Source organism: Arachis hypogaea, chromosome 2 (genome assembly GCF_003086295.3).
Source record: "Arachis hypogaea cultivar Tifrunner chromosome 2, arahy.Tifrunner.gnm2.J5K5, whole genome shotgun sequence".
Classification (NCBI taxonomy): Eukaryota; Viridiplantae; Streptophyta; class Magnoliopsida; order Fabales; family Fabaceae; genus Arachis; species Arachis hypogaea.
This window is the reverse complement of record NC_092037.1, coordinates 84326938-84350452: the sequence shown is the minus strand read 5'-3', so window position 1 is coordinate 84350452 and position 23515 is coordinate 84326938. Positions and strand designations below refer to the sequence as shown.

The window sequence follows — 23515 nt, the reverse complement described above, 5'->3', positions numbered from 1 at the left end:
ATAATATATATAATTTCACAACCATATTAATAAATTTATAATTTTCAATGGCATAAAAAATTATATTTTTATATTGACAAACATTAAAGTCTTTGTAATTATAAATATCTAATAAATATAATTATAAACCAAATTTTCATTCAAAATATAAGTATAAATATTCTCTCCAAAGCAAAATAAACATAATCCAAAACATAATTATAAATATTGTCTCCAAAATAACATAAACATAATTCAAAACACTCAATTTTTATCTTCATACTCTTGCAAGTTAGGTTGGGGGAAGTTAGGTTTTAGGAAAAAAATTGTAAAAACACCCCCTCACTAAAAAAAACCTTAGCCCGGCGGGGAAGCCCGCCCCGCCCCGCCAAAGCCCGCCAAAACCCACGGTTTAAGCGGTGCGGGTTAGGCGGGCTTTTGCTATTTGGCGGTTCCGATTTTCCAGCCCAGCCCCGCCTTTTTTGGCGGGTTACACGGGCCGGCCCAGCGGGTTTAGGCCCGTTTGCCACCCCTAATGATGAGTGATAAATTTATATTTTATGATAATTTTTGGGTTAAATATTTTTGTCGTCCCTAAGGTCTGGGTGAAAATCAAATTCGTCTATGATTTTTTTTTGTTATTAAAATCATCCTCAACGTTATAAAACGTTATAAAATAATCCTTTTGTCTATAAATAACATTTTTTTGGACAATTTTATCCTAAAATAAAAATAAAAAATATTAAAGAAACCACCCCAAATCCTCCATTGACAAATTCCCAAAATAATGTCAATCCCCAAAATTGGCAAAATAGAAACTACGTTAAAGATAAATTTTGTACAAAAACTACTTCAAAATTACAACAACAACGTAATTAAAAAACAGTGCTCAAGTTAGATACAGATTCTTAAAAATGGTAAAAATAAGAAAAACCTGAATATTTGACCCCAAGCTCCAAATGACCATGGCAAATGTACCAAAACTAGTACAGCACATCAAGAACCAAATGTATTGAGAATGGCACAATTGCTAAATTGCACTTGATGCGAGGTATCAATGCACAGTCCCACATTTAAACTCAAAGAAGTTTCAAACTTTACAATCAAAATCCAGGATTCATCGACTCCACAAAGAGGGACAAAAGAAAAACCTTGAACATTTAAAAAAAAACAACCTAAACCCACACGCCACATGAACCCCAAACCCTCTCTATCCCGAAAAACCTTTTTCAAGCAGAGAACATGAACACAATCCTCGATCTCTCTCGCTGAATGGCAATCATGAAGGAAAACATTCGCTAGTCTTCGTCGGAACCTCCACCGTGACTCGTGACTCATGACTCACGACCGAAGCAACGATGGAGATGACAGACAGCTGCGGCGACTCGTGACTATCTGACTCGTCCTCGCCAGAACCTCCACCGTCACCAGTGAAAGCTTCCTCCCCTCCCTTCCGTTTCCAGTTCCACTCCGGTTCAGTTCTTGCGGACAGATCCGAACATTTATAATTTCTCTGGGTCGGGTCTCCGCTTCGAGTTGAGGCTCCACAAGAGCTCCGCACAACAGTGATTGGCGTCGATAACTCAACACCAGCTGTTGCTCTGCTTTGTTTCCTTCTTCTTTCTTTCCTTTTCTTTCTTCTTCCTCTCTGTTTCTCTCTTCTTTTGTTCTACGTCTTTTGTTTTTTTTTTTGTTTCTGTTTTAGGTGCGAGGAGTGGGGTAAGGGGTGGGATAGTTTATTTTTTTAATATTTTTATTTTTATTTAAGGGTAAAATTGTTCGAAAAAATGTTGTTTATGGATAAAAGGATGATTTTATAACATTTTTGTAACATTAAGGATGATTTTAATAACAAAAAAAGGTCGGAGACGAATTAAATTTTCTACCCAAACCTTAGAGATGAAAAAAGTACTTAACCCATAAATTTTTCATTAGAAAGAGTGGAATTTATCAATTTAACTTGTACTTATTCCTTAAAAATACATGCTTTTGTGAATTTTCTCCTAATTGTGTTTAATTGATTGAAATATATGTTTTAAACTTTTAAAATTGTCAAATTAATTTTATTTTTATTCCATTTGATGCTCTTTAGACCCTAAACCCTAAACACTACAAGAAAAATGTTGAGTATTTTCGGATTTACAGTAAGAAAAATAATTAAAATCCGTACCATCGGAAGAAATCGGATGGTATAAGCCTTGCCAATAAATAGTTGCCGTCGGATTTTTTCGTGCGACGGTAATTACCGTCAGATTTTGTGATGGATTACCAACTTGGAAAACCAATTTGTTATTGTCGATTTTTTCGACGGTATTGTTGACACCAAAAAATGTTGTTTTGCGCACACTATTACCATATGATTGTTCCTACGGTAATGTCAATTTAAAAAAAAAAATTAAAATAAATGGTTACTTTTTAATTTTTAATTTAAACTTATTTTTCACACAATTAATGGTCAATTCATAAATAATAAAAATTTAATATTTAAAATAAATAATACAATGTTCAAACAAATAAAAACTCAAGTACATCAAATAAATACAATGAAAGAATAAAACTATACACTAACAACTATAGATCCTGATAGTCCTCGTCCTCGTCCTCGTCCTCGTCGATCCCGTGGCCCTGAGTCGACGGTGTAGAAAGCGGTGATGTCTGTATCCCAGGACCGCTACCACTAGCAGGACCACTACCAATCTGCCACCAGTAGCGGTGCTACCACCAGCAGGGTTGATGCCAACAGCGCACATCTAGGCTTAATACACCTCCGTCTGAGCTTCCATACGCTAAAGCCGCTCTAGCAACTCCCTCCACTTCAGTCTGAGCTCATCCGTAGATGTCATGTGGGTGGGGATCTCTTGATAGTTCTCCCGATAATCATTCAACTCCTGAGCTTGCTGGTGAAGGTTGTGTTGGAGCTCCTGCACTTGCAGTCTCAAATTCACGCCTTTCTCGGGGTCGATGTCTTGACTGGAGGCATAGCCTAAAGACGGCCTCAACGTGGAGGTGCGGAGGTTGCTGGTGAAGAACGATCCCAGCCCGTATACGCGGTTCTTGTACGGTGCTGAGGCGATCTCGCGCCAAACTGCATCGGGACCAACGACTAAAGCTGCAGAGCCATCGGTGATGTCTTTCCCACTTTGCTAAGACTGCTGAGTCGTGGCCTCTAGTCTCTGTGTGTAGGACTCCTGTGTAACACAAGTTATTGTGATTACTATGACAGATATACAGTTAATCTCTAATAATTTTATAGCAGAAGATCAGATGTATGTTTACTCAAATAATGATCCTGAGACCGCTGATAAGCGAATCTTGCTTTGTTCTCCTTTATCACGTGGGTGTACTTAAACGTCTCCGCCAATGTCACCTCATGATTCAACGACTTCGACTATACCTGTTGCATCGAAACAATATGATGATCGGGGTTGCCTAGTAATGATATGCAAAAGAATATAACTAAGTTAATATCAAAATTAAAGTCACTACATACCAGCCCGGCCTTAGTCTTCATGAAGGTCGGCATCTATACCAGGCATATCAGAGACTTTCCAGGTGAAGAGGTCAGAGTTTCTTCGTAAGAGGCCAATGAGATGTGATTTTAGACCTTCCTCTAGATTGGCCCCTATTCTCGTTGTCTTTTCGACATGATCCCCGATTTGTACTTTTTTATCTTTTCTTCAAGTTAGAGACGTAGTTCTTCCCGAGTTCGGACACCGTCGAATTCGACAGTGTTGACTGCCTGTTAAATTAAGACTTTCATTGTAACAATTTCGTGCCAATTTATTATCTCCTTTTATGGTAAAAATTCCTTCTACAATGGAAAACTTCATACACAAGTGAGCTGTAGAGACAACTACTACTAGTCAGTTTAAAGTGGTCTGACCTATTAAGGCATTATACATTGACATGATGTCAACCACAATGTAGTCGACGGTTAATGTCCTTGTTTTGTGCCATTTTCAAAGGTGGTGTATAGAGAGATAAATCCAACAGATCGGATCGGCATGTCCCCTAACCCGAAGAGGTTATCTGAGTACGACTTCAGATCCTTTTCTTCTAACCCGAGTTTATCAAAAGCAGGCTTAAACAGTATGTCTGCCGAAATTCTTTGATCCACCAGAGTTCTATAGAAATTTATATTGGCGAGGATCATTGTTATTACTACTGGGTCGTCGTGGTCAGATGCCACCCCTTAAGCATCTTGTTTGGTGAACGAGATGGTTGGTAAATCGAAAATTTTGTTGTCTTCTCCAACTTGGTATACTTCTTTGAAATGCTTTTTACATGAGGATTTCGAGATTTCTCCTCCAGCAAACCCTCAATTTATCATATGTATATGTCGTTCAAGAGTTTGTGGGGACGTTCTTATCGTCCTCCGTCCTCATCTCTTTTTCTCTTTCTTTGATCATCCAATCTTTCAGCTAAGTACCTTTCTAGCTGACCTTCTCTGGCCATCTTTTCTTTGACATTTTTCAAATAATAACAATCATTAGTAGAATGCCCATACAACTTGTGGTACTTGCAGTATTCTGTCTGACTTCCTGCCTTTTATGTTTAATAGGGCGAGGAGGTGAAAGCTTTTTAGTGTGACATATCTCCCTGTAGACATCTATAAGAGAAACTCGGAGTTGAGTGTAATTATGGTACATTCAAGGCTTTTCTGAGTTGTACTTTTCCTTTTTCTTAGCTTCCTTCTCCTTATCTCGAGTTAGATAGGACAGGTTGGGTCTCGGGGGAGGCTCTCTAAGTTAAGAATTTTTCTCCATGTTAATGCATTTTTCTTCCCGTTCTTGTACTTTGTACAAGGAAGTCGGGTGTCGCTTAGATATGGATTAGGAGAACAACCCTTCTTTAAGGTCATTAACAAGCCCCATTATTACTGTTTCAGTAGGTAAGTTTTGTATTTTCAAGCAGGCTTTATTGAATCTTTCTATATAATCTCGGAGTGTCTCTTCGACTTCTTGTTTCACTCATAGCAGGCTTGGAGCATGCTTCACCTTGTCCTTTTGTATTGAAAACCTAGTAAGATACTTCCTAGCTAGGTCGTCAAAACAGGTTACCGACCAGGGAGGTAAGTTGTCAAACCATTTCATTGTAGCTTTGGTTAGGGTTGTCGAGAAAGCTTTGCAATGAGTTGCATTAGAAGCGTCAACTAAGTACATCCGACTTTTGAAATTTCTGAGGTGATGTCTTGGATCGGTCGTCCCGTAATAGAGATCCATGTCGAGAGTTTTAAAATTTTTGGAAACTCCAACTCACATGATCTCTTCCACAAATGGATCTTCACCTTCCAAAGGACTTTCCTCCCGATTGGGGTTGCTTTCTCCACGCAAAATTGGGGTGATTCCTCCATTCCTGATTGAATGTATTAGCATAGGGATCATTATTGGGATTTCTAGAGAAATTTCTCATATAATTAACTTGCTTAGGAGTGGGTTGAGCATAACTATAATTCTCCTCTTGGTTGAAGCTTTCACTCATGTCATAGCATGCATCTTGAGTATTAATGGCTGAGACTTGCATCACACTCAAGTGCTGAGTAATCATACCGATCTATTGTGACATGATCTTGTTCTGAGCTAGAATGGCATCCAGGGTGTCCACCTCCATAACCCATTCTTCACAGGATTCACAGGATTTCTCTCAAAAGAATACAGATATTGGTTATTAGCAACCGTCTCAATAAATTCATTAGCCTCTTCACGCGTCTTCTACATGTGAAAAGAACCTCCTACGGAATTGTCCATAGACATTTTTGCCATCTCAGAGAGGCCATCATAGAAAATCTGCAACTTGGTCCAGTCTGAAAACGTATCTAAGGGACACTTCCTAACCATTTGCTTGTATCTTTTTCAGGCTTCATGGGGGTCTCACCATCTCTCTACCTAAAAGTCTGAACATCCACCCTTAGCATAGTCAACTTTTGAAGTGGGAAGAATTTAGTCAGAAATTCATTGACCACTTTGTCTCAAGAGTCCAAGCTCTCCTTGGGTTGAGTATCTAGCCACTACTTTGCTCTGTCCCTCACAGCAAATGGAAAGAGCATGAGCTTATAGACTTCATGATTCACTCTATTAGTCTTCACAGTGTTATAGATTTGCAGGAAGATAGAGATGAATATATATGAATCTTCTTGTGGGAGCCCATAAAACTGGCAGTTTTGCTGCACTAGAGTGATCAATTGTGCCTTCAGCTCAAAATTGTTTGCACCAATAGGAGGTACAGCAATACTGCGCCCATAAAAATCAAGAGTAAGAGCAGTGTAGGAATTTAGTGTCTTCCTATCTTGCTCATTACCATTTGCATTCCTACCATTAACATTAACAACATTATTGGGACTTTTGTGATCCATGGCTTCCTTCTCAAAAGTATCCCTGAGATTCTCACTGGCTTTGTAAGCTCTAGCTTGTTTCAAACACCGTCTCAAGGTCCTCTCAAGTTTAGGATCAAAATCAAGAAGGAGTTCTTTGTCCCTGTTCTTACTCATAAACAAATAGAAAACAAGAAAAAAGTATGAGAATCTATACGTTAGAGTGTAGAGAATTCCCAGTGAGGTATCCTATGTAAAAAGAGATAAAACAAAACAATGCAAGCAATTAAACTAAAAATTTCGAAAACTAATAAGAAAAAGTAGCTAACAATTTTCAAAAATTAAACAAGAGACAATAATAATATTTTTGAAAATTGCAAAAAAAAAATCTCTAACGGGACACTAAACTTAAAATCAGAAATTAAGGAAAAATAAACAAAGTCGAATTTAAAAATTTAAAGAAAAATAAACAAGCAAATAAAACTAAGAAAAATAATACCTAATCTAAGAAATCAAATAACTGATAGTTGTCAATCACAGTTAATTCTCGGCAACGGCACCAAAAATTTGTTGAGGATTTTCTATATCCACAAACTAATCGGCAAGTGCACCCGAGTCGTCCAATTAATACCTCAGGTGAGTGAGCGTCAATCCCACGAGGATTGATGGACTGAGCAACAATGGTCAAATGATTAGCTTAGTCAAGCAAGTAGAAAGTAGTTGTTTTGAGGTTCAAAAGGATTAAATAGAAATTCAAGGAATAAAGAAAAAAATTAAGAGGTTTGGTGAGAAATCAATGAGAGAAATCAGTTAAGGTATCGGAGATGTTTACTTTTTTGGATTAGGTTTTCTTACCAACTATTTTAATCATGCAAGATTTATTTCATAGAAAATTGTAATTGACTAAATCCTAATGTCTTAGTGATTTAGTCTCCTCTAACCTTCATTAACCGCCAATGTCTTGGTAACTTAATTTCAATTAGAGGGTTAAGTTCAAATCTATTTTATGGCCACAAAAACCCTAATTACTCAAAGCTAAGAGAATTATATGTCACGTATCCCGATTAGTTCAAGTAATTAGCAATTTAGGAGGAATTTACTTTCAAGCTGTTGTTCAGGTGAGAGACCTCTTCCAAGAATCACAAGAATGCATATAGAATAAGGGTTATACTTTCGTTCCACCCAAATTCATAAAATGAAGAACGAAAGTAATCTTATTCATTGAATCAATACATTAATTAAAATAGAAAAGCAATAGTCTTAATCCATAGAAATAAACAGAGCTCCTAACCTTAACCGAGGAGGTCTAGTAGCTCATGACTTATAGAGAAAACAAGAGTTCTCAAAAGTGTGGAAGTGCCGAAGAAAGAAGATTCCCCTGAAGGGTGAATCTTTTTCCTTTAATATTTAACTTAATTTGATTCAAAACTAAAATAAAATATTAGATCCTAAAACTAAAAGATATTGTTTGTAAATAAAAATTACAAAAATAAAATAAAAGATAACTAATAAAAGCTAAATCCATTTAAAGATGCTTCATTGATGGGATTCAAATTCAGATTGCCTGGCACTAAATGTCAGTTGGGCGTTTAGCGTCCAAAGAGGCAGAAATGATATTGAGCTTGCTGTGTTGCTAGCACTAAACGCTAGTTGGGCGTTTAGCGCCCAAGGGGGACAGCTCCAAATCTTCTCCTTTTTGCACAAAACTATGCCAAATTACTCCGAATTTCACCTGAAATAAATAAAAACCCTAAAACACTCAAAGTAGCATTCAAAGAGAATTTTTGTACTAAAATATTATAAAACTTAATAAATTCTAACTGAAAATGACTAGAAAATAAGGGGAAAATAGGGTAAATATGCTCACGCATCATGGACCCCTGAATGAATCCGCCACGGATGAGGATTTCCCGATGTTCCTTCTCTGTGGGTGGCGTTTGTTCTCTCTCGAGGTGGAGGTAATGCTAGCGTTAGGTCGTCATGGTGAAGTTCTGGTTTTGACTCAGACGTCGTGTGACCGTCTTCATACTGATTGTCTTCCATTCGTGAATGTAAACTTTTAGGTCCCCGGCAACGGCGCCAATGTTCCCGAGGAGTTACCTAAAACGGTGATTTGGGCCTGAACATGGGGTCCAGCCTCCTTTTGAGGCAGCATCCGACCCATTCGAATGTCGGGGTGCCGCCGTCCGAGTTCTTCGTGAGGAGATGGGGATGGTACCTATATGAGACTCCGATACTTAAGTTACCAAAGAGTTTAAGCAGGTTTTTAGTAGATTAAGACTTGGATATACCTAAGGAGTGTCAGTATATTTATAGTAGAATAGATAATTACCTTTTGGATTAGTTTCACCTTTGTTGGTGGATAACCATTCCCTTTATCTTGGGAGTTTGTTGAGATATATCTTCTAGATGAGGTAGAAATAATAGGAGATATTTAGGGAGATAGTTACTTATTTAAATAAGTATGGTTGGACCTCCTTGTTGTATCTGACTTCTTATGATGTCGGGCAAACAGAAAAGGCCACCCTTTTTATGGATAGTCCTTTATTCTTATTGGGCCTAACTTTATTTCGGATTAAAATATGAACATAACTCTTTTTAGCATTAAAGTTTTTTAATTGTAATAGAAATTAGAATTTTAAATTTGATTAAAAAATTAAAATACTTTTCGAATTCATTTTAAAATGACTAAAGTAAATATTAATAAAAAATATATTAAACAATTAATTTAAATAAATAATTTGTTTAAATAATAGTTGAACTATATTATAAATATTAATAGAATAATAATTATCTAATAACAAAAAAATTAAATAAGTTTTCAAACAAATAATTATACTAAATAATAAATGATTTGTAATACATGAGAATAAAATTTATAATTAAAATATCTCAATTTAATATTAATAAAATTTGTCATATGGTGATCTTGGCATTTTCTACATACCATAAAGATATAAATCCAAAACATAAGCTAAATAATACATAAAGATTTCACTTTTTCCACTTAATTTCATATTTTTTAAAGATTTTTATAGTATTTACGTGGGCTCAAAGTTATTTTAACATAAAGAAAAGAATAAGGAGACACTACACATTTAGACACCATAAATATGAGAAAACAAAAATATATGTAAAGTCTCAGAATAAGACCCATTTACACTAAAAAAGCAGCTTCACATAATCAGATCCAACACTTTTGTGAATGGCTTGTTAATCCTAGATACCAAACTATCCATAATAAGCTCCGATCATAAGTAAATAAATCTAAAAAGAATATTTTGACTTATGTATGAATTAGTTTCTATACTCTATAATTCACTTTGTGAATTTCATATGTCCCATATTATTTTTGATTCTATGTATTCAAACTTTTATAAAAAATGAAATAGTTATACTCTCAAATTCTCAATGATCACCATTGAAAAATACAAGTACTATTCTCTAATCAGCATTATCAAGCTGGCTCTACAATTACTAAAGGTTTTCGTGATAAAAAAATATATTTTTTAAAAAACTTTAAATCATTACCTATGTAAAAATATATGAATAGTTATGTTCCAGTCCAGTCTAACAAAGACTTTGGATCCGACCACGAATTATCGATCCGCCGGATCATTCGACCCGAATTTAAGAGTGACCCGCATATCACTTTACATCTGCTAAAAAAACCTGGAGAGCTAATAGAAACTTCTATGGTGATGGGCCCAAATGAAGGAGTCCACCCGAGTTCAGAGTATAAATGGAGAGGGACTTATCCCTCCCCAGAGGTACGTCACATTTCTTATCCTAATTAGATGCCTCTTGGTGCAGACACTAACTTAAGTATCGAAGTGTCCTTACAGGTGGCCCCACCTGCCGATCCACTGACAACTCGGACGATTACCTCACCCCTAAAATTTGCGCCCAGATCCAAATCCTTCCTCACACCCATTTGCTCTAACCTGCTCTAACCTCGACCTCACCCATTCCGCCACTCACCCAAGCAACCGAACAAGTTATATATAGAATTAAATACTCTTTCGATTTTTAAAGTTTATGTTTAAAATCAAAATAGTCTCTAATATTATAATTAATTTTAAAATGATTATTTTTCTCTAAATATTAATGTTTTGACCAAATTTAAAAAAGAATATATTAATATTAAGCATAAATATTAAGAATTAAGAGAATATTTAACCCCACATATATATATATATATATATATATATATATATATATATATATATATATATATAACAAAAATCGAATTTAAATTTTTTTTATAAAAACTTTGATATGATATATCATTAAACCATGAAAGTTCAAGTCTTTTAGTCATAAAAGTTGAATACTATATCAAAATCATTTCTATATTATGTAGAAACCCATAAATTAAATGGTTATATATCTCATTTTAATTTTTTGGAAATTGAAGTTGATCATTTTCTCATCATTGTATTGTTGCTTTGATATTCAGCGCAGTATTGTTATTAACTTATAGCCATAAACTTCAAAAATACCGAATCCTATATAGCACGAAGTACATAAACATAAGAACAAATATAAACAATAAAATGCAATATCAAAGAGTGGAAGAATTGATTTTCAGTATAGATTCATTTAAATGCTTGCTAGAAACATGTATATGCATTATACAGGAAAGAACAAATGACATCTTTCATATTATAATACAATAAGCAACAACTTCAAATAATAGTAAATACATATATATAATTACAAACTTTACATATAAAATCATAATATAAAAATAACAACATAATGAAAAGATATACAAAGAATTACAACCGATATGCAAGACTAAAATGATATACACATAAGCTAAGCAATATTAACATAAAAAGCTTAATTATATGATAATATCTAAATAATATACTATATATAATTTAATTACCTTCACATATATGATGGTGAATGGAATAAGAGGTAGGCACAAAAAACCAATCAACCTCTTAAAATCTTCCCACTGAAGGAATGTAAATTAAGCCTCATATAAAAAGAAGCTTAATTAAAAGAATTTCCTAGTGCTCAAAGTTGTTGCTTCTTTTGGCTCAATAAACCCTAGACGAAGCTCAAGATCCACTTCAATATTCTTTTCTTCAATAATACCTTTCCTTATCTCATTCATATAATTATTATAACTATGTGGCACCCCAACAAGAAGAGGAAATTGATGAGGAATTTCTGAAGTACCACCAATTATTGTTCCTTTGCCCCTTTGGATTATTGCATAATCATCATCATCATCATCCATTTCTAGAAAATTCCATGGCTTCTTATGGTTGGTATTATTATTTTTTTGTTGATCATCATCAATTTGAAGCAACATTTTCTCTTCAAGTGATTGCCTAAGCCTGGCTCTATCTCTTCTATGAATATTCATGTGGCCTCCAAGTGCTTGTGCATTTGAGAATCCTCTCTTACAAAAAACACAAGTATAAGATTTAGTTTGGCCATCCATTTTTCTTTTTCTCTAGTATGAGGGCAATAAGCAATTAATAGCAAAAATAAGACAATTTTATTAATTTATTTCCTTTGTTTTCCTAAGTCATCAGTTAAATAAATAGTTACCATGCCTTCTTATAAAAGGGGAATAAACTAATAAATTAAACATGTATAATAAAATAATATAGGAGAATCTTTTTATACACATTCATTGATTCAATTAGACATATTTCCTTTATGTTGCATGGAGAGAGTATATAAGAAAAAAAATTGATTTTGTTTATTTAAAAAAGAAAATGTACTATTTTTGACTTCATGAAAAGGTAAGAAACGTTTTCGCTATATATGAGAAGTAAATATTCATGTTTTTAATTCATTATTGTATTTGTTTGTGTGCTTCAGGAAGATATTCTATTTCTTAGTGGATCAGCTACTTGTGTTGTAGGAATATGACCTAATTGAGAAAATATATTATTGGTCCTTTGTATATGTATGTTTTATACTCTATTAGTCCAATTCTGGTATATATATTTACTATTAATTATAGTGATTAATCTCTTATAGTAATTTATTGGTTTGTAAATATTTCGATGGGTGGACAGATGACCTAAAATTATATTTTTATTGTTTTAGATTGAATTTTTGGGGTCAATATAAATTAGCATAAAGTAAATAAAAAAAGTCTATATAAAAATTTGTTTAAATACAAGGATTAATTATTAATTTGGTATCCAAAAAAATTCAATTTTTGAAAAAAAAATTCTGAAAAGATGTTATTGACAAAACAACCCTTGAATAATTTGAAATTAAAATACGACAAAAAGAACTAATAAATATTATATTTTTCATAAATAACAAAAAAAATTTCATATTTAATAAACGACTTATTCATTAGCTCTAAATTTTTGTAGCAATATTTAAATAAATTTTTAAAAAGTACACAAAAAATTTTTAGCAAATTTTGATCTCTAAATTGTTTATATTTTTAAAAAAATGTGGTCATTCACAATAAAAAAGATTTAAAAAAAAAATTTGCTTTGACAAAAAATTATCAAATTCTAAGGATGAAAAGATATTTTTTCTAATAATGATTCAAAACCTTTGCATCAAAATTTGATCTCTAAAATTATTTTTTAAAATATATATTTAATATCTAATTTTTTATGATATTTTTAAATTTTTCGGGAGCTTAATTGTTGTTAGCATATTTTAAAGTTCGTTTTGTCAGCAATGCAAATTTTCAACTACTATTTTGATAGTTTACTCTAAATACAAATTAAAAAGACTTGTGTAAGAGAATATAAAAATATGTGTTAAAATAGGTTTAATTATTCTATTAGTCTCTATAGTTTTGCGAAATTTTTAGTTAGGTTCTTATATATTTTTTTCTTTTAATTGAGTTCTTGCACAAAATTTTATTTTTGATTGGGTCTCTATACTTTTTTTTCTTTTATTTGGGTCTCTGCACCAATTTTTTTTAATTTGGTCCCTATCTAATTAAACCAATTATTGTTAAGAGAGACCTAAATGAAAAAAAATTGGTGCAAAGACTCAATTAGAAAGAAAAAAATATAAAAATCTAACTGAAAATTTCGCAAAACTATAAAGACCAATAGATGAATTAAACCTTAAAAATATAATTATTTATATACGTTTTCTTACTAAATTAAGTTGTTGAGAAAAGTAATTTATGACAAATTTTATTTAAAAAACTAACATAATAATAGTTAAAAGACCAAATTGATCGGTTTAAAAGCTGAGACTAATGATTATCATAAATTGATTGTTATCTTTATAAACATATATATGGTTGGAAGAATAGATTTATCTCGATTTGGAAACCAACATTTTCGATCAATGTTGTACCATTCACTGGTCAGTACAGATATTGCAACTTCATCTTTGCTATGTGTCGCCTTACTTATAATAAATGACATGTGTCATGACAACTATGGTACCTCGAGTACATGAGATGTACCATGTCATGTACTATGTGGCAATAGCTTTGGAAATGTGATGTGGTTTTTCTGGTTCGATGTGATAAAATTAAACTTTCTATTATTGATTATTCTTCTACCCTTTCGAGTTTCGAATTTCCTTTTCTGCATATCAATAAATTAGTATGTCTAATAACGAATGACTAAATATGAGAAGAAAGGCAAAATGATAAAATATTAGCAAGTTTTGATACCATATCTCACCTTGAAAAAGACGAAAATCATATCATTTTATAACTCAATTTTCATTCTTTGTCATTTTGGCTTATCAATATGATAAGTGGACTATAGTCAAGAACTATACCAATAGATCAATGAAGCTTTGTCATTCATTTTCTATCTGTTTTGTTTACGTAATAATCTGAATTGAATTGATAATTTTTAAATTATAGACACAAGTGTTTTGAATTCGATTTTATATAATGGATAATATTCTGTTTATTTAGTATTATATAATTGTTTCACTTTAATATTGTGTTCGATTTATTATGCAAAGTTATTTTGAATTTGATTTTATATAATAGATAATGTACCGTTCATTTAGTACTATATAATTGTTTCACCTTAATAATGTGTTCGGTTCATTATGCAAAAAGCTGTTCTGAATTTGATTTTATATAATGGATAATGTTCCGTTCATTTAGTACTTTACAATTGTTTCACCTTAATAACATGTTCGATTTTGTTATGAGTTGAATTGAATTGAATGGACGCAATTGTTCTGAATTGAATTGTATTGAATTGTAATCTCTAAATTGTAGACACATGTGTTTTGAATTTGATTTTATATAATGGATAATGTTCTGTTCATTTAGTATTATACAATTGTTTCACCTTAATAACGTGTTCGGTTCATTATGCAGAAAGCTGTTTTGAATTTGATTTTATATAATGGATAATGTTCCGTTCATTTAGTACTATACAATTATTTCACCTTAATAACGTGTTTGGTTCATTATGCAGAAATCTTTTTTGAATTTGGTTTTATATAATGGATAATGTTTCGTTCATTTAGTACTATACAATTGTTTAATTTCACCTTAATAACATGTTCGGTTCATTATGAATTGAATTGAATTGAATGGACACATGTATTCTGAATTGAATTGATAATCTCTAAGAAGAGGAGAAGAAAGAGGAAGAGAAGAAGAATGAAAGAAGAAAAACTTGCGTGTGCAAATTTGGAAGAAGAAGAACCTGCGCAAATTTAAAAGAAAAAGGAGGAGGAGGAGCGCGTGATTTAAAAAGTTGTTACAACAACTTAGATGGACTTAAATAAAAAATTTGCTTGAATTTAGAGCTTTATTCTTAGTTTAATTATTAAAACATATTCACATTAGACCAAAGATTTAAAAATTAAATCAAACATTGAATCATTTTAACTACTGATTTATTAATTTAATGGTTCAAAATTTAATTATAATTCAGTTAAAATATTTCTATTATAGTAAAATAATATATAAAATTATAAATAAATACACAAAAATATAACTATACGAATATAAACAGTTAAGATATATTTTCATCAAATCAATATAAGAATATAAATTATCTTTTGTAGATATAAATATTGCATAATTATTTTTACTCTATCTAATTATCGATTTTATAACTAAAAAAAGTTTATATTAAAAATATTGTAGAACTTATTAATTCTACGAAACTTAAAATAAACCTATTAAAAATACTATATAACCCGTACGTTGTTAGTAAAAAAACTAAATATAACAAACTTTACATAAGAGAACAAAATATATATATTAATTATAAATAGATAGATTATTTTACAGGCACGTTAAAATTATACATAGATTGATGGATAGTAAAAATAAAGATAAAAATAAAAGATATGCATAGATAGATACATATATCTATAATCTATAATAATATATAATACTAATACATAAAATTTGGTATTCAATTTTTTGTTTTCTATTTGAATTTTACTAACATTTCAAAATTATTTTACGGCTACTTATTTTACTAATATTTACAAAAACCTCAGCATAATCTCTGTTCAATTTTTTACTTTCACAATCTATCTCAGTATTCCAAATCTATAAACAAACGCAGCCTTACACATGGTTTGGGTTTTTATTTTTTTTTGGGTCAAGCGTGACTTGCATTTTACATTCCAGTTTTATATTATTATTTTGTCTGTGGACGTAATTATTGTCGTTCTCTCCCTGGCCCAAAATGCCACTTTAAAAAACATGTACTCTTATAAAAAATCTCAATCTGAGAAACACACCTTGGAAAAAAAAAAAAGACTAAGCCAACACTACCAAAACAGCACACAGGTATCGCAACAGTAGCAAGAGGGTAGGGATGAAGTTCCTGGTGTGCGTTCAATAGGATTAGGTGAGGCTGTAGGTGTTCGAATTGTGGGTTGAATCCGGGTCTGCACCCGGTCCGGTCCGGGTCTTCGGACCCTTCCCCATGAAGAAACCAAAAAAACTTACTGATATTTAGAGATGAAAAGTCTTGGATAGTTGAAATAAAGGAGACGCCAAAACCCTGGTACTTGCTACTTGTTTCCTTCAATTTTTGCATTTTGTCGAAACGTAGGCACAATGAGAATCATAAGGTACGCCAACCTCCATTCCGCATTCCTTCTTCGTTTGTTTCGCCCTGTTCCTTTGAGGCTTTATGCTCATTCTCCTTTCCCAATTGCTCTTAACAATAATAAATAATAATAACAATGTTGATTATGCTGTTGCCTCTTTCAATACCCTTCTCAATAAGCGTGATCCTCCGATCCTCCCAAGTTGAATTCGATCCCAAAAGAGAAATGAAAATATAAATTAAAAAGATAATCGGTAAAAATTTAAAATTAAATAAAATATTAAAAAATTATATAATAATAATAATAATAATAATAATAATAATAATAATAATAATAATAATAATAATTTTTATTTAAATTATATTATTTTGTTAATTTTTAGAGAATGAGAAGAAAGAAAGAGAAATATAAAGATGAAGAATAAAAGAGAGAGTGAAAATTTGTTAATTTTAGAAGAAAAAAATTTATTTTAATTGTAAAAAAAATTAGACGATATATTTTAATTTATCAAATTATTAATATAAATTATATATAGGTAAAAATAGAAGAGAGAAATAAAAAAATAAAGAGATGTAGATGAGAGAATTTAGGAAGTGAATTTATTAATTCTGAAAAAAAAAATATTTTCTCTCAATTTTAATAAGAGTGTCATGTGACACATTTGATTATTAAATTAGATAGTAATATATGATACAAAATATAGGTATATTTCAATTTTAATTTTAGTGCAATTAAAGAATATCATGTTGCACATTTTGATTGTCAAATTAGTAATTAGTCATTGATCATTGATATTGATAATGATATATAAAATAAATAGGGTGGTTGAAGGAATAAGAGAAATAGAGAAAGGGAGAGGGAGGAGGGGAGAACTCTTTGATTTTGGAGGAAAAGATCTAATTTCAATTGCAATGAGGGAGTGACATGTGGTACATTTTGGTTGTAAAATTAGTAAGGAGGGTAGAAGAATTCTTTAATTTTGGAGGGAAAGATTTAATTTCAGTTACAATGAAAGAGTGACATGTGACACATTTTGGTTGTAAAATTAGTAAGGATGAGAGGAGATTTCTTTAATTTTGAAGGGAAAGATTTGATTCCAATTACAATAAGAGAGTGACATGTGGCATATTTTGATTATAAAATTAGAGATATATATAATAGATATATAATAGATTGGTTCGATATCTAATGATCTTAGAGCAAAATTTACTCCTTTTGTGAGTACCAGTTTTCAAAAGTGTATCAAAGATTCTTTCAATTGAACAAAATAATAAAAATAAATCTAAAAGAAAAGCAAAAACAAATTTAAAAATAAAATTATTGAAATTGAAAAGAAAAATATTGAACTTAAGTAAAGCAGTAAACTGCCTTCCATAAGATCGAAGGACTTTGAAATCGACAACAAAGTGTTAAATCTTAAAAGAAAATAGAAAGAATAAATTTGCTTGAAAGATAAATTTGCATGAAAATAAAGATTACAAGAAATTTAAATGAAATTTAAAAGACATGGAAGGAATCCTATAGAAAAGAAAGCTCTTTACAAACTCAGAAAATCGCTGAGAATGTGAGTGTGCGAGAGTGTTTTCTGAAAATGAATTCCAACCATTTTTTCTTCGAACCTTCACCTATTTATAAGAGTCTTCTACCAATCAAATTCAAACATAAGTCCCATGTGCATTAATCTTTGAGTAACCGTTTTCGCTCTTTGGCACGATGTGGGTAACTACCATCAATTAGCTTTACTTATCAACTTATTCATTTCTTCGATTACTTCATTTTTTCTCGATGAGTCCTTATTTATCGAAATTCACTCCCTTGAAATTCACTCCCTTGTCGATATGCCATCTTCGATAAGCCCTATGAAGCAAGTTTCTACTTCGAAGTTCAAAATTTATTTATTTTCGATTAACAAATTGCCCTCTTAGGATTGATGCTCTATCGAGCTATCAGAAAAAAGCTCAATCCTATTTTCTCTTAAGAATTTTAAGACCCATAACTAGACAATTAATTCAAACACGGCTCATTAACTACCCACGTTTCCAATATTTTAAAAGTAACGTCCACAAAGACTCGTTTCCCCATTAATTACTATCCTCTCTCTTCTTTAATCGTGGCTTCTCAAAGAAGATTTTTCATTTTCAAAATTTGAAAAATTTCTCAAAAACCTCTTTATAAACCCTTTGTCCCATATTTTCATTTTTCTTTTCAAAATTCATCTTCTTCTAGTAGCTACGCCAATCTTTTCATCAAATTTCTTGTGCACCCTTCTTCATTCGAAACCAAACCAACACTCATTTCTTTTTCTTTCCAATATCAATGGCTTTTTTTAAAACCCTAGAAACGTCAACAGCCAAAGACAAAGACAAACAAGTTATGACTGAAACTTTTAAGCAGAATGACTTAAAAATAGTATCTCAATTCAACGACACTGTCATTGAAGACCCTGAGAATATTACAAATGACAAAAGGATCCTTTTCTCTTTTACTGTTGAAGATAATACTTGCTGTTTTGTCAGTCCTTTACAAACCTTAGAACAAGCCAAGAAAAACGCACATTACTTTTCAAGTGGCGAAGGAGAAGATTTGCTTATTAAACAAAACCTTTTCATAGCACCATTTATTAATGGCGAAAAACCTTTTTGAAACAATCCCAAAGTCTCTTTCAAGACTGCCAATTTCCTCACTTGGTACCAAAACCTCGAACCTATAAATGGCAACGCTTGAAAAGCACAAGGTATACATAAACACTTTCGTCTTTCTCATTTTACACCAACTATTCATCATTGGATGATTGGCGCTGTGCTCTATTTCTGGAACAAAGCTACAAACAATTTTTACCTCCCCTATGGAATGGTTGGTTCCACACTCTTCGACGTAGCTGCCATTACTGAACTTTCAATGGGCAACCCTGTAGCTACATTCGATATGAAGCCCACCAAATCCTATAACATTATCCTATAGCTAACATGATTGATGTTGCTAAAAATTCTGTTAACTGGTTAAATTATTGTTGTTGGATGTAGTGCAGATTTTTAATATTATGAAAGTGTGATCATGTTATGTTTCCTGTGTAAATTCTTGATGTATATGGAACTGAGGCTCTTGAAATGAGTTATGGCATAATTCATATAGATATGGTAATGAGTAATGAGAATTATTGATGGGTATGAGTTAGAAACTTAGAGAATCAAATTTGATTATGAAAAATTAGGGAGCCTTGCTGCAGAAATTCTGAAACAGATTAGACAACAACTTAAAATAAATTCTGGGAGCAATCTGACTAGTTTTTACAAGCAAAATTATTTTTACAATAACCTTTAGGAGGTCAAGATTTCTCTATAAAAATTTCAGGAAATTTGGTGAAGTGATTTGAAAGATGTGAATTTTTAAAAATTAGTAGTTGCTGCAAAATTTTCTGGTTTTCTGGTTTTAAGTATCAATCTCCAGTCACTAGAACTTTTGATTTATTTGGTATTTTGAGTTGATTTCAAAAGGATTTTACAGATCTATAAGTCTATTTTAAGTGCGTACAAATTTCACTTCCATAGCTATTTTGTATAGTTAGTTATGTCTCTTGGAAGTTGGGTTATTCGCAGAAAATTCAAAACCAATTACTAAAAACAGGGCAACAATTCCAACTGATATTTAATTAACCAAACGAGGTTCTATGAATCTGAAACTTGTTTTTCCCAAAACCTAGGGGTGTAGAGTGTATCCTCACCAAAATCCAAAAGTAATTAGAATTGAATTTATTGTACATTTTTCAAAAACAGAGTTGTCTGGTGTATTTTTCTGAAATCTTCTTAATGGTAGGCGGTAGCAGTATATTTTTATTAAAATTGTTATCAAATTCAATTCTAATCCAAATATAGTAAAACCTTATTCAAATTAAAGTTAGGATCTCTAGAATGACCTTACCAAGAGAGATAGTCCGTGCATAAGCTTTCTGATAAACCATTATTTTATGATTTATATTGTGTTTAATTGAGTGGTTTTATCAAGTCTTTACTCACTTATTCATGTGATTAGCATGATATTACAATTCCTTCCCAAAGTTGTTCTATGGTTGAAAACTTGCTTCATAGAGATATTTTTGTTGTGTATTTTAACTCTCTTTCATACCATTCGATGCCGTGATCCGTGTGTTAAGTGTTTCAGGTTTCATAGGACATGAATGACTTAGAGAATGGAGAGAAAGCTTGCGAAAATAGATGGAACATAAGAAATCAAGGAGATGACCAGCGAACACTGACGCAGACGCATGGCTCACGCAACCGCGCGAAATGGAGAAAATCGCAGTGATGCGTTTGCGTGTCTGACGCGAACGCGTGGATTGAAATCTGCACGGATGACGCGAATGCGTGGACGACGCGTACGCGTGGCGAGGAAAAACGCTGGATGACGTGATCACGTGGACGACACGTACGCGTGACATGCGCGATCTGCAGAATTTACAGAAATTGCTGGGGGCGATTTTGGGCTGCGTTTTGATCCAGTTTTCGGCCCAGAAACACAGACTAAAGTCGGGGAATATGTAGAGACTCGGGGAAGATTCTCATTAGGATAATTTTTAGTTTTTAGATCGGATTTTACTCCTCCTCTAGGTTTTCTCTCTACACATTCATAGTCTTAGAATTTTATTTGCTTTTGGATTTGGATATTGAGAAGAGTTGTTACCTCCGCCAAGACTTCGTCAAGTTTGTTTTTTACTTTTCACTTACTCCTTCGTATCCTTAATTTGTCCAGAGTTACAATTGGATTATTTTTAGATTTTATTAATACAAGAACTTTTTTTATTTTTAATTGATCTTTTTTATTATTGTTTATCATGTCTTTCTTTATTTTTCCTTTTAATTTTGTGAAGTCTACATTCATGATAATGGAGTAGTTCCCCAACTTGATTGGGAGTTAATTAAAAGGAGAACCTTGAGTTGGATTACTCAAGAGTCAAATTGTAATTGGATTTATTATTGGTTGACTCTCTAGTCACTGATGCTAATCCTTCCCAAAGGAGAGGATTAGAACTTGTGAATAGAAGTTGACTCCCAACTTACTTGACTTTTCTTTATTCAGTAAAGGATAACTAAGTGAAAACAATTACCAATTATCAATTGATCTTGAGAAAAATCCAACAAGGATAGAACTTCCAATTAATCTTCTCCCAATCAAGATCTTTATTTAAATTACATAAATTCTCTTATTTATTTTCCTGTTTCTCAAACTCAAAATTTCTTGGAAAACCTCTGACCAATAAACTGCACTCTTTTGTCAACTCGTTGGGAGACGACCTGGGATTCATACTCCCAGTATTTTTATTCTAATTTTGTGACAACCCTTTTAAATTGATAAGCGGATTTTCACTGGTTAAGAACTGTACTTGCAACGTATTTATTCCATTAAATTCTTAATCGGTCAATTTCCGCCTCCGTCACTTTCACAACATTAAAACCACATAACAAGATAGCAAGATGCTATTCCAAGAATCTAGAATAATAGTCTCTATTTTTCTTCAATATCTAGTGTTATACTGCCCAAAAGAATATAATTCTTAGTTCTTTAGAAACTTGAGTTCAATACGAACACGTGGACATAAAGTTTGTGCGAAACTGAGTTTGTTTGTTATATTAATTTTTAAATAGAAGACTGATCGCCAAGAAGGTAAATGCTAGACAAGTCAAGAAAATAAATAAGAATGTAAGTTGTCCCTAGGAAGGTTTAAAGTTAAAAGGTGATGCGGAGGTATGCTTATTAACATGGTGATGCGGAGGTATGCTTATTTATATGGTGATGAGGAGGTATGCGTATTTATAAGGTGATGCGGAGGCATGATGACAAGAAAGAAAATGAGAAACCATGAATGGATAATGATTCATGAGAACTGTTTGTTTGAATGCACCTTTGTGCCAAAGTGCTAATGCGGAAGTGTCTGCCTGACTGATAGCCTAAGATTGCTAAAGCGGGAATATCCATCTAACTAATAGCATAACGTATGTTGAATGGGCCTTGTGCCAAATTGCTAATGCGAAAGTGCCCGCCTGATTGATAGCCTAAGATTGCTAATGCGGGAATGTTCGCCTAACTGATAGCACTGTTTCTTACCTTGATGCCAAGATATCCTAACTGACATGGGTTAGCCCATGATGATAATTGTTCTTGACTGACACGGTAAAGAGACCATATTCGGGGTTTGCCCCGAGTAACATTGAGTTGCGGGTAGACAACCGACGCATGAGCTCATGGCCTGCACTAGGAATAGGCATGCATCATAAATTGTTTGCGCATTTGATTGTGATTATTTACTGTTCATTCTTTATGCTACATGCTATCTGCTTCTTGTTAATTTTCTATTCTCTGATTTTTGTTGGTGTTTTAAGGTTGTATAATTATAATATCTCCAAAACTTAGATTAAGATAGTAAAACTAGAAACAATATCCATAGAGAATAGCATAAAGAGCAGTATTAACCCCAACAGAAGATGTCAAGATAGAGTTATGTCAGAGCAGCACATCGGAAGTAGCCGAGAGACTTAGCAAGTGAGTTATTACGATAGATCCAGAATCCTAGGTTTCACGAGAGAGATGTGTTTTGACGATGTCGCCTTATTGGGAACCATATAGGTTCTCACCCTTTCCTTTTCCTTTCCCCCCAGATGGAAGATTTCGACTTGTCTGCCACCACTGGAGTCTTATTCAGAGAGGTACCAGAGGAGAATATATTTTTGGATCCTACAGGAGATTCTCGAGACTAGTTCTGGGATGATGCCTGCAGACTTGTGCCCCGATGGTGAGAAGAATGTAGGATAGATTATCTTTATTCCTTAGACTTTGCTTTTTCTCACTTTTGTAGCATTTGTTAGGGGTACATCTTGATATTTTCTTTTCTTTGTTAGTCTGGGTACCAGTTTAGGGGTTTTCTATATGAACCAGGTATTCTGAAAAGTTATCAGTTATATATATATATATATATATATATATATATATATATATATAGCTAAACGTGTCAAGTTTGTATGAACTAACTTAAGACGTATATATGTATGAAAGCTTTTCTGTAATCTTGTTGCTATTTACTTTATATTATATATCTCTGATAATGTTTTGGTTGCTACTAACGGGTTTACTAAGAAAAACATATGATAAAAATAAGCTACCATACGTGATTCTGTTAGTACGAAAGGCTCATAGGTAATAAATATTATCGAGCCTAGAATTTTATAG

General features: G+C 32.5%; 1 protein-coding gene across 1 annotated transcript; it reads right to left on the bottom strand.

Annotated features, from left to right (window-relative positions):
* Positions 1–11297: 11297 nt before the first annotated feature.
* LOC112727108 (uncharacterized) lies at positions 11298–11750 on the bottom strand. Its single transcript, XM_025776746.1, has one exon. The coding sequence runs from the start codon at positions 11748–11750 to the stop codon at positions 11298–11300; it is 453 nt and encodes a 150-aa protein (XP_025632531.1).
* Between the last annotated feature and the right edge of the window lie 11765 nt (positions 11751–23515).

Coding starts and splice junctions, on each gene's coding strand:
- LOC112727108 (XM_025776746.1), bottom strand. CDS start 11,750: ATGGATGGCCAAACTAAATCTTATACTTGTGTTTTTTGTAAGAGAGGA.